This window comes from Coregonus lavaretus (genome assembly GCF_964263955.1).
Source record: "Coregonus lavaretus genome assembly, chromosome: 3".
NCBI classification, from domain to species: Eukaryota; Metazoa; Chordata; class Actinopteri; order Salmoniformes; family Salmonidae; genus Coregonus; species Coregonus lavaretus.
Window position 1 is genome coordinate 37751759 of NC_139990.1, and position 12801 is coordinate 37764559.

Below are 12801 nucleotides of genomic sequence, written 5' to 3' on the forward strand. Positions count from 1 at the left end.
ACAGAGGAGCCTCTTAAAGAAGAAGTTACAGGTCTGTGAGAGCCAGAAATCTTGCTTGTTTGTAGGTGACCATATACTTATTTTCCACCATAATTTGCAAATAAATTCATTAAAAATCCTACAATGGGATTTTCTGGATTTTTTTCCTCAATTTGTCTGTCATAGTTGACGTGTACCGATGATGAAAATTACAGGCCTCTCATCTTTTTAAGTGGGAGAACTTGCACAATTGGTGGCTGACTAAATACTTTTTTCCCCCACTGTATCTGTTGTTGTGGTGGTCCAGGTGTTGTATAAAAGCATATCAGACCTTTCATAGATAGACCAGACACTGATACACTAACACCTGTGCCTCACATGAATTCCAGACTGCTAGTCTACAGCTACAATCGGCCTACACTTCACAGAAGATTGTGGTCAGCATCCAGCATGTGTGGCACAGAGGCAGTGAGAAGAGACTCCAGCACCACATTGAATGCAGCTGTGGTCAAAGTTTAAGTACATCTAGGTGAATGTGGTTATTGCTACCATATACCAAGTTGTTTACACCAAGTACTGGATATTCTAAAAAATAATGGTAGGATGAAAGCCTGTTGGATATCAGATGAGCTGTCACTCTCAACTCTTAATTTGCCGTTAAAGACAATACATTTAGTTATTCACTTGGTAGATCCAGTCTCATTTAAACAGATAATTGAACCACTCTTTAACTTGACAGTTATGCATGGTGGACAACGTAATACAAATGTAAAAGTATACAAGCTTCCAATCAAGCCCTTTGTAGTTCATGGTTGTGGAGGATTATTGGGATTGTAGTTCATTTCACTGTTGAGTGACGCACGCGGAAGTAACGTGGTGATGAAGAGAGGTCACATTGCTTCAGTTTTGTAATGTTTTGATTCAGCAACACTGCCGATAATTATGGAAGCAACCAAAGCAGGTATTATATAGACAATAATATGTTGAGTATACTTTTCATATGTCGCTCTTACGGCATTGTTACACTATAAGCATCTATAGAAAAGTTGGTGGCCATACGCACGTCCTTAAAAACATAGGTGCTGGGCTAACAAATAATATTAGTAAAGAACAAGAAGGCCCACACACTGAAACGGATCAAAACGATGTCAATAAAGTGGTGAATTGGGAGCTTCAACATTGTGCGGGCCTTCTTGTTCTTTAATAGTTGTATAGCATTAATGCTAGTACTAGCAGGTAGATGTCGCTAGCCAGGGCTAGCTAAGCTAGCTGCAGTAGAATCAGCATGCAATTCAGTTGGCTAGCTAGCATAATTAGCAAGTGACGGAGCCGATTAAACTGAACTCTGGAGTTAAGTTTATTCATCGACAAGTGACGGAGCTGTCATTTGTATATTTAGCACGTTCGCTACCTCGACCTCTTTAGATTGTTTGCTGACTTACTAGTTAGTTATCATTCTTCTGATTCTCGACGTCCATTGCTTGTATGCTCAGAAACTACTGTATTAGCTAGATGTTGTTAGCTCTATAGTTAGCTAGCTAGCTAGTTTGATGGGTATGTTAGCCCTGGTACAACAGGGTAGTTATGTCTGATGTGTGTGTTATTGTGTTCCAGAGGAGCCTTTCCTGAGGCACGTGGAGACTGATGTACTCATCCCCAAGATGATGAGGGAGAAAGCCAAGGAGCGCTGTGCTGAAAAGGTTACAGGTGAATATCTGAGATTAATAACAACTGATGACTTGTGTTAGCTCCCTAAACAAATGCTTAGGCTTTAGGTCAGCGGGCTTACACACTTTTGTGGCACCCAGGAGATACGGGCATGAACCCCAGATGGTCACAGAGATGTATCCGTAGTTCACCCTAGGGAATAATCGCCCTCCACTGTTTACACACATTGTAGAGTTGCTGAGGTCTCTGCACCTTCCCAGTTACAATCTCAAGCAAAGGCCCTATTAATGCCCTGAGCCATGACAAAGTATTAATGGATACCTCCCCTGTCGCGTATATTTGTGTTTTTCTGTTGCGTTCATCAGGCTGTCATGCCCTGTCTGAAAACCAGCCGGAAGTAGATGACCTCATAAAGAACAAAATACATTCAAGCCCTTTTCTATATAGACCAAACCTGATATGGTGGTTAAATATGAAGATTCCTCTTGATACAATTATTAACTTCCTCTTTTCTGCCTCCAACATCCCTTTTTATATCAGTGTTTATGGTAATTTTATTATAAGGAGTGTAGAGCACTGATCTGATAGTGTTATAGCTCAACGTGTAGGCCTAACAGAAACTTGGCCATTTTCTTTAATTTTTTACCTTTATTTAACTAGGCAAGTCAGTTAAGAACAAATTCTTATTTACAATGACGGCCTACCCTGGCCAAACCTGGGCCAATTGTGCGCCGCCCTATGGGACTCCCAATCACGGCCGGTTGTGATACAGCCTGGAATCGAACCAGGGTCTGTAGTGACGCCTCTAGCATTGAGATTCAGTGCCTTAGACCTCTGCGCCACTCGGGAGCCCAGTGTTCTCCTTTTTACTGGAAGATATTTGTAACAGACTGCAGTTAAATGTTGAATACTTTTGTTAACATCTCTAAATTCACTTTATGCAGCTGTCATCAACATTTATTTATTTTGAACCTTAAGGAGTCTCGAGCCGCTGCAGGAATGTTGTTGCAGGGCAATTCCACAGTAACGGAATGACGCTGAGACTCAGATTTTTCACTTTAAAATGTATGTCAAACAAAAAACCAATGATTGCAAAGTTAAACAAACCATACATCTCAATGCACAAGGACTACTTTTAATAATTTCCACCTAAAATGTTCCAAAAACACATTTACTTGAAGAACAGCGCAGATGCAAAGTTTGGCACCAACAGCACAAACCGTCATTCTGTTACCAAACTTTACATCTGCGCTGTTCTTCAAGTAAATGTGTTTTTGTAAAATGTTCTTTGAAAATTGTTAAAAGTAGTCATTGTGCATAGAGTTGTATGGTTTGTTTAACTTCGCAATCATTGGTTTTTCTTTGGCATACATTTTAAAGTGAAAAAGTCTCAGCATCATTCTGTTACTGTGGGATTGCCCAACAGCAACTCTTGGTGTTGCGTCGGTGCTTCGATTGTGGTTAGGCCTAAAGTCTGTCCTCTTCATCCTCTGAGGCTGCACGCCTGCTGCTCGCCCAGAGAGACACAACCTAGCCCTAGAGGTGACAGGGCTGTGGAAATCCCCTTCTGGTCTCCTCTCTGCCCCCTCGTTTTCACACCTCCACCCAGCCCTAGCTGCTGTGTTGCCTGCATATTACTCTATAGTATTACTGATGCTTGCAGTGGCTGTTTGCTCTGGTTCTGGCTCTGACCTGGCTCTGTCCTGGTTCTGATCTGTGTGTTTGTGCATGCATGTTTTATGTGATGTTAACTAAATACAGTTCCATAAACATCTGTCAGAGACTGTGTGTTTTCTTGATGTTTACACTGATCTGATAACGACCCGTAATGCTGCAGCTTCTTTCTCCACTAGTCTACTGAATGACATCACCTCTCCAAACCCACGCCCTGCCCTTTTCTAAGACAAATGTGTCCTTACTTCTTAGTACTGCACTGATTTTATCAGCTACTTTAGAACAGTCAGCTCTGCTTATCTCATCATCACATAGATTATTATGTAGAGTTAATTGATGTCAGTTTTATCTGGGGACTCAGATTATGAGATTATAATTTTAGTGGGGGGGTTCTGATAATCCCTAACTACTCCATACCTCCTCCCGAAGGCCCCTTCCTCTGACTACCATGTAGTCTCGAGTGGGAGATCACTGAACAATGGTCGGATCCCAAATGGCACCCTATCCCCTATGTAGTGCACTACTTTTAACCAGCGCTCTTATGGGCCCAGATCAAAGGTAGTGCACACTATATAAGGGATAGGGTGCCATTTGGGACGCAGGCACTGAGATCACTGTCACTGTGGTCTTTTCTGTCACTGTATTGGGTGACTGCTGATGTGTGATGACCCGTCAGGGGTACCAGCGGCAGTATTAGGCCTATACAATCTTCCTGAGTTTCTGTTCTGCTGATTAGATTAGTCACACTGTTCTGCCTCTTCAAATTGCTTCTGCAGGTTTTCTGCATTCAGATGAAAGCAAGTAGTCGTGATAATCATGCTGATGATAACAGGGAGATTATTATGATGGGCTGCGTCCAAATGGCATCATATTCTCTATTTACATTTACATTTGAGTCATTTAGCAGACGCTCTTATCCAGAGCGACTTACAGTTAGTGAATACATATCTTTTTTTTTTTTATACTTGCCCCCCCGTGGGAATCGAACCCACAACCCTGGCGTTGCAAACGCCATGCTCTATCAACTGAGCTACATCCCTGCCGGCCATTCCCTCCCCTACCCTGGACGACGCTGGGCCAATTGTGCGCCGCCCCATGGGTCTCCCGGTCGCGGCCGGCTGCGACAGAGCCTGGATTCGAACCAGGATCTCTAGTGGCACAGTTTGCACTGCGATGCAGTACCTTAGACCACTGCGCCACTCAGGAGCTACACTACTTTTGAGCAGGACTCTGGTCAAAAAGTAGTGCGCTTTATAGGGGTTAGGATACGGTACCATTTGGGACGCATCCATGGTTGTTTCTGAGGCGCTGGAGACAGGGACGAGGCTAATTCAAGTCTGCCAAAGACCTGGCTAACAGCGTGACGAGACAAGGCCAGGACCCTTCAACACCTCTTTAGCACCACCAACACAATGGTATCTTTCATCCACAACACCTTGATATCAGTTAAAGGATTGACAGGAAACGCCTTGTTTTTATCTCTGTAGTCTAATACAGGTAGGCCTGATGGCCAACTCCATCTCTCTAGAATTCACCTTGCACTCGGCTGTTTGTCAGGGTCTCAACTGCTTGGCAAACATGTCTTTTTATGAAATGGTTAGAAAGGAGAATCCTTGTTAAGTCAACCATCTTAGCCCTAAATGTGGCTTTTACAGTCAAACTAAAAGAGACACCGAGGCTGTGGCACAGAGTTCTGTACGTTATTCAGAATAACTATAGACCTCATTGGTTTAGAGAGTTCTGTATGTTATTCAGACTAACTATAGACCTTGTTGGTTTACAGAGTTCTGTATGTTATTCAGACTAACTATAGACCTCGTTGGTTTACAGAGTTCTGTATGTTATTCAGACTAACTATAGACCTTGTTTGTTTACAGAGTTCTGTACGTTATTCCGACTAACTATAGACCTCGTTGGTTTAGAGTTCTTTACGTTATTCAGGGATTGTTTGTTTCCCACTTTATTCTTCATTAGTGTTGAGCGATTAACTGCCATTTTGTATTTCTTCCGGTTATTAAACAACTTGATTACTTGAATTCCATTTATTTCCTTTTTTGGGGGAGCCCAACGCGACGTTTCTCTAGAGAGATATCAAATAATTCATGAGAGAAATCGGAGAAATCAAGTCAATAACTATGTGGGACGCTGGGCTGAAGGGAGTTGTAGTTTTCATAAGCAAATATTCAACCTAGTTCAGCACAGAAACGTGGTAATTAACTATAGTGAACAAAAAATATAAACGCAACATATAAAGTGTTGGTCCCATGTTTCATGAGCTGAAATAAAAGATCCCAGAAAATGTCCATGCACACAAAAAGCTTATTTCTCAATTTTGTGCACACATTTGTTTACATCCCTGTTAATGAGCATTTCTCCTTTGCCAAGATAATCCATCCACTTGACAGGTGTGGCATATCAAGAAGCTGATTAAACAGGATGATCATTACACAGGTGCACCTTGTGCTGGGGACACTAAAAGGCCAGTCTAAAATGTGCAGTTTTGTCACACAACACAATGCTATAGATGTCTCAAGTCTTAAGGGAGCGTGCAATTGGCATGCTGACTGCAGGAATGTCCACCAGAGCTGTTGCCAGATAATTTAATGTTAATTTATCTACCATAAGCCACCTCCAACATCATTTTAGACAATTTGGCAGTACGTCCAACCGGACTAAAAACCGCAGACCATGTGTAACCACGCCAGCCTAGGTCCTCCACATCTGGCTTCTTCACCTGCGTGATCGTCTGAGACCAGCCACCCGGAAAGATGATGAAACTGAGGAATATTTCTGTCTGTAATAAAGCCATTTTGTGGGGGAAAAACTCATTCTGATTGGCTGGTTTTCTTATATGAACTGTACCTCAGTAATATCTTGAAATTGTTGCGTTTTATAGTTTTGTTCAGTATATAATGACCATAATCCATAGCACAATTTTTTTCTGCCACAGAGACTGATCAAAGAGGAAGAGGCGCAGCGAGAGGTTTCACTCTCGCCAAAATAATCCCAATGCGTCAAATCATTTGAGCAGACAGCTCTGCAGCATACTTAGGCAGGCTAGCTAAATAGGATGACTAAAGACAGGACAGTATGGGGAGCACATAACATTAGATAGTCTGGCTGGCTGACTGCTACTGCCTGAGCAGAGATGAGATGATTTACTTGAAGGAATTACAAATAATAAATTCATCAAATAAAAACTAAGTAATATATGCAACTGAAATATTTTATTATTTCATAGTAATTTCCTGTTGTTCTATTGATGTCTACCCAATGTGGACCTGACAGAGACAATATAATATTTTCAATGTTTTGGAAATTGAATGTTCACTATTTTTAGCTTTGGAATTTCCATTCAAAAGCTCAAAAATCATTGTAACATCATTATTTCATAATACGTTATCAAAACCGAAATAAAAAACCGTGATTCTTAAAAAAAATAATGGAACCGAAACCGAACCGACCTCAAAAAGCCCTAATGGCTCAGCACTATTCTGTATGGCCTCTCCTCTGTATGAATATTTTAGCTTGCTGCTCTTTTCCATTCATATTAATACCCAGATAGGCCTGGTCAGTGTGGAGGACATATTTATAATGGTGGTCCATTGATATTAAATACCCAGATAGGCCTGTTCAGTGTGGAGGACATATTTATAATGGTGGTCCATTCATATTAATACCCAGATAGGCCGGGTCAGTGTGGAGGACATATTTATAATGGTGGTCCATGCCAGCCAGATAGTTACACTGGTGCCAATGTGGACAGAAACACCAACCACAGGTATGAATACATATGATGGAGACACTCTTTTACTTCAGCCTGGTGGTAGAGGAAACATGGTCTGGTTTTAAGATAAGAGGTCTGTCAGTACTCACTACAGTGGCACCCACTTTGACCAGCCTTGTCACCGTGTGGCAGAGATGCCTAGCAGGGACAATATGGTTGGCTGTCCTCTCTCCTCTCAGCCTGTGGCTACGCTCAGATAGACAGAGGGGACAGATATGGAAGAGACATGACCTGTTTAGACTGGGGCTCTTACCCTGGCTGTTTTTTTAAAAGGTCCCTGTTTTAAGGTATCATAGCTTGGAAATCCAAACTGAATCACGCTACGTTTAGCAATTGTTTTACTTTACTAATTCAGTCTGGTATTCATGATTACGTTTGGATTTCAAGACTACTCTGGCTAAATCTATAGATCTCCTTCAGCAGCAGTGGTTGAACCCTGAAACCATCTATCTGGTTTCAGGGTTCAACCACTGCTGTAAAGAGACTGGCTTCCTCATGGTGATGATTTACTGGCTAAATCTATAGGTCTCCTTCCATCTATCTGGTTTCAGGGTTCAACCACTGCTGTAAAGAGACTGGCTTCCTCATGGTGATGATTTACTGGCTAAATCTATAGGTCTCCTTCCATCTATCTGGTTTCAGGGTTCAACCACTGCTGTAAAGAGACTGGCTTCCTCATGGTGATGATTTACTGGCTAAATCTATAGGTCTCCTTCCATCTATCTGGTTTCAGGGTTCAACCACTGCTGTAAAGAGACTGGCTTCCTCATGGTGATGATTTACTGGCTAAATCTATAGGTCTCCTTCCATCTATCTGGTTTCAGGGTTCAACCACTGCTGTAAAGAGACTGGCTTCCTCATGGTGATGATTTACTGGCTAAATCTATAGGTCTCCTTCCATCTATCTGGTTTCAGGGTTCAACCACTGCTGTAAAGAGACTGGCTTCCTCATGGTGATGATTTACTGGCTAAATCTATAGGTCTCCTTCCATCTATCTGGTTTCAGGGTTCAACCACTGCTGTAAAGAGACTGGCTTCCTCATGGTGATGATTTACTGGCTAAATCTATAGGTCTCCTTCCATCTATCTGGTTTCAGGGTTCAACCACTGCTGTAAAGAGACTGGCTTCCTCATGGTGATGATTTACTGGCTAAATCTATAGGTCTCCTTCCATCTATCTGGTTTCAGCGTTCAACCACTGCTGTAAAGAGACTGGCTTCCTCATGGTGTTCAAGTGTCGGGATCAGAACGCTGCCCTGAAGGAGTGCCTAACCGTACAGTGAGTCAACTAACTCACACCTCATGAAATCAATAACATTTATTTTATTTACAATTAGTTTCAAACAAATATATTTAGTTCATGTTTTATAACCATTTAAGACCAAATAATTTTTATATAAAGTACTATACCTTTTTTTTCTGGTTTGTTCTTCATACTAGTTCTGACAGTGTTCTAATGATAACTGTTCTTCATACTAGTTCTGACAGTGTTCTAATGATAACTGTTCTTCATACTAGTTCTGACAGTGTTCTAATGACAACTGTTCTTCATACTAGTTCTGACAGTGTTCTAATGATAACTGTTCTTCATACTAGTTCTGTGTTCTAATGATAACTGTTCTTCATACTAGTTCTGTGTTCTAATGATAACTGTTCTTCATACTAGTTCTGTGTTCTAATGATAACTGTTCTTCATACTAGTTCTGACAGTGTTCTAATGATAACTGTTCTTCATACTAGTTCTGACACTGTTCTAATAACTGTTCTTCATACTAGTTCTGACTCAGTGTTCTAATGATAACTGTTCTTCATACTAGTTCTGACTCAGTGTTCTAATGATAACTGTTCTTCATACTAGTTCTGACTCAGTGTTCTAATGATAACTGTTCTTCATACTAGTTCTGACTCAGTGTTCTAATGATAACTGTTCTTCATACTAGTTCTGTGTTCTAATGATAACTGTTCTTCATACTAGTTATGTGTTCTAATGATAACTGTTCTTCATACTAGTTCTGACTGTGTTCTAATGATAACTGTTCTTCATACTAGTTCTGACTGTGTTCTAATGATAACTGTTCTTCATACTAGTTCTGACTCAGTGTTCTAATGATAACTGTTCTTCATACTAGTTCTGACTCAGTGTTCTAATGATAACTGTTTTCTGTACACTACTCTCTCTGTCTCACAGCTACAGAGACTCAGCATTCTTCGAGGAGTGTAAGCAGGAGTACATCAAGGAGAAGCTGGAGTTTCAGAGGACTGGGGTAGCGGCTAAGAACCGCTCACAAAAACTACCAACCAGCATGTAGCTTCCAAATTGACCCCTACCTCTGAACATGTTGCCATGTTGCTTCCACCTATCCAATTCTCTCAGATCTACAGGAGTGGTTAGGTAGTAGGGGCTAGGGGTCAAGAGGGTGACATGGGGAGTGAGTGCTACCCACAGGCCTTTGCTTTTCAGTGTGTCTATTGTACATCAGATTGGGATGCTCATTGATGCAACGGGAGGACATAGATCAGGGCAGGAGGACATTCTAGGATGTCCCCCTATTTCTTGACCTAAGTGACCTATGTAACGACTATGAGCCAGGTTGGCAAGATGTGTCTATAGGCCTCCATTCACCCGTATGTACTGAAAATGAATCTCTTACGGATGTCTCCTCCAAACAGTTATGATGGAAATCACACTGTCCTGTATTTCAGAATGATCAATAATGTTTGTTGTTGATGCGGTCTGTCTGCTCTGCAGTTTGTATATTTATGAATAATTTTTTTCTGTCTATGCTTTGGAGCGTTTCATGTTGAGCTTGTTAGCAACCAATACTGTCCAAAGGGAGATTGATTCCAATGATTAGACCTGTCCAAAGCACATTAATAATATTTAGGGTGTTGACACCAACATCCTCCACTATAAGGTTGTTCCAAATGGTTATGCACAGATTGATACTGCATAGAGGCTTATCCGATAATTAGGATTCCCTGGTGAGTTGCCATAACTAGTGGTGTGATGACAATTGCAGCATCATGGACAGAGTTGCTGTAAAAAGGTACGATTATAAAACATTTGATTTGACTGACACTTCATTGTGTTAACGCACATATAAATAAAGAGAAACAGATGTTCCTAGCCTCCGTGTGTTGTGACGTCTGCTTTTTAAATCATACAGGTGTCACAAAAATGACTTCCAGGTTCATAATCACCCTTTCAATGTACCTTGAAATACCCATTTGAAGTCTTCCTACTGACTCACTTAGGCTTGTTTGTTACTGTCATACATCCATACAGCCTTGATTTATACTGTATGTGGTTCACTGACTGTCACACATCTGTTAATCTCTATTCATTTTATTCATACAAGCCTGACGCTGTATGCTACAAGACAGGAATAGCAACACAATGAGCCATGGGAGTGTCATTTCAGTGTTCAGCTGTAAAGTGCTAGTCTCACAAGTGAGACAATTGTTCATGAAATATCACACAAAATATCTGCCTGTCATAAGTATTCACCCCCTTGGATTTCTTCACGATTGAGTCACAAAGTGGGATTAAAATGGATTTAATTGTCTTTTTTTTTGTCAATGATCTACACAAAATAAAGTGAAATTCGAACATTTTGTTTTAAAGGTTAATGAAAAATAAAACCCTAATATACCTTGATTGGATAACTATTTACTCTCTTGAGTCAATACATGTTAGAAACACCTTTAGCAGCCATTACAACTGTGAGTCTTTCTGGGTGTCTCTAAGAGGCCGATCTCGATTTAGGAATGTATGCCTTTCCTACGCACAGTATTTCTTTTTCAGTAGCAAAACGTGCGCACTCTGAATAAATGTCATTCAACCGCTGAAAACCCTCCCAATTGCTGACCAATATAATTTTTCGTGGAGTTTTAATTAAATGGAGGTTTCAGTACATTTATTTTAAGCCATCCTTTTAAATACCGGGAACCTTTCATTAGAATTTTGTCGACAGACAATATAATACATTGAGAGAACGGGGTCAGAATATAGGGATCAATGAAAGAAAGTATTCTATGCATATTCGCCTCCGTTTCTGCACCAACTAGTAGATTTAAAAGTACCCCGATCTTGTAGATTATTTAAGCAAATTTTAGGTTGAGAAAAGTATGTATGTATAAAAAAAAACGGCTTGGAGAGCCTTTACGCACGAAATATGTTGAGTAAAAAATACAGTGATTTAATTCATCCTGAAATATGTCTTATTCAGGTTCAAGCAATAAAATATTGGAAGGTGGGGAAAAGTGTAAAATAGGGGTTGAACAATAGTCCTATAAATCTACCCTAATTCTCACTAATCATGGAACTGTATGACAACAGTCCTGTCGACTTGAACCGTGCACCAGGCTCCAGGTTTAACCTGCTACGTGTGGTCTGAGTTCCATAATGATTCAAATAGGCTACAAGTTCCAAATTATTGCACAACATTAGCCTAATATGATCCACTAATTCTAGCGACACCCAGGGACAATTTACAAGGACGTGACAGAGGAAAGAATTGTAAACGGAATGAAATGATGAAAAAATAAATGTATGTGGGCATTACTGACGTGGCTCCTGATATTGGCTAATATTTAACATGATACAAATTGTAAAATAAAACGGAGAAAAGCCCGGACATAATCAAAACATTGTAAAGTGCATACATCAACTCGGTAGGTTCAGCCCTACAGAAGCATATAGATTGGGTCTCCAAATTTCATCCACGCAAATTAAGAGGGCACACAATTAAAATTCGGAATTATGGCGAAGCTATTTATATCACATTTCACTGTGGAAAAGGGGCCTGCAATACATGTCATGTTGATATGATTTTCAGTTTGCTTCCATATGGCTGGTTTCACATTCGCCTCCAGGGATCATAAGGAAACATCATCTAAAACAATTGCTATGTGTATTTACAATCGCCTTCTCCAAATGGATTACTCATTTACCTAGCTCTTATCAATAGCGCTTATCAATTTATAAATTACAGTGCATGGAGAAAGTAGCTGCTTTTTTCCCCCACTTGGAACCGGCAGGTTCGCTCGACCTTTTTCATGGTTTCCTCGCGGTGTTGGAATTATGAAGGAATTAAGTCAAGGTCAGAATTCCGTTTTTTAGGTATCTGTAGACACACCTCCGCCACTATTTCATTTATTCGAGCTCCACCTCAAACGTATGGTGAATAGCATGCTGTTATCATGCTTCAATTCAAGGTCAGAATACGCAGAGAGAGAACAGGCATAAAAGGGAAGTACATTCCATTTAAGATCTTAACTCGAGTCGGGAACGGAATCGAGACCTATTAAAGAGCTTTCCACACGTGGATTGTGCAATATTTGCCCATTATTCTTTTCAAAGTTCTTCAAACTCTGTCAAGGTGTTGGGGATCATGGCTAGACAGCAATTTTTAAGTCTTGCCATAGATTTTCAAGCAGATTTAAGTCAAAACGGTAACTTGGCCACTCCGGAACATTCACTGGCTTCTTGGTAAGGAACTCCAGTGTAGATTTAGCCTTCTGTTTAGGTTATTGTCCTGCTGAAAGGTGAATTCATCTCCCAGTGTCTGGGGGAAAAGCAGACTGAAGCAGGGATTCCTCTAGGATTTTGCCTGTGATTAGCTCCATCCATTTCTTTTTATCCTGAAAAACTCCCCAGTCTTTGCCGATGTCAAGCATACCCATAAGATGAT

At 40.7% G+C, this 12801-nt stretch overlaps 1 protein-coding gene across 1 annotated transcript; it reads left to right on the forward strand.

Annotated features, from left to right (window-relative positions):
- The first annotated feature begins 824 nt into the window (after nucleotides 1-824).
- On the forward strand, nucleotides 825-10235 carry LOC311120658 (COX assembly mitochondrial protein homolog). Its single transcript, XM_084157875.1, has 4 exons — nucleotides 825-940; nucleotides 1594-1686; nucleotides 8297-8387; nucleotides 9297-10235. Exons 1-4 carry the CDS (start codon nucleotides 922-924, stop codon nucleotides 9415-9417), a joined length of 324 nt encoding a protein of 107 aa, XP_084014001.1. The 5' UTR covers nucleotides 825-921; the 3' UTR covers nucleotides 9418-10235.
- The last annotated feature ends 2566 nt before the right edge of the window (nucleotides 10236-12801 follow it).

What these genes read in the sequence shown, in the direction of transcription:
- LOC311120658 (XM_084157875.1), top strand. An exon ending in CTGTGCTGAAAAGGTTACAG is followed by an intron (nt 1,687 to 8,296) that starts GTGAATATCTGA and finishes ATCTGGTTTCAG; the next exon opens with CGTTCAACCACTGCTGTAAA. An exon ending in AAGGAGTGCCTAACCGTACA is followed by an intron (nt 8,388 to 9,296) that starts GTGAGTCAACTA and finishes TCTGTCTCACAG; the next exon opens with CTACAGAGACTCAGCATTCT.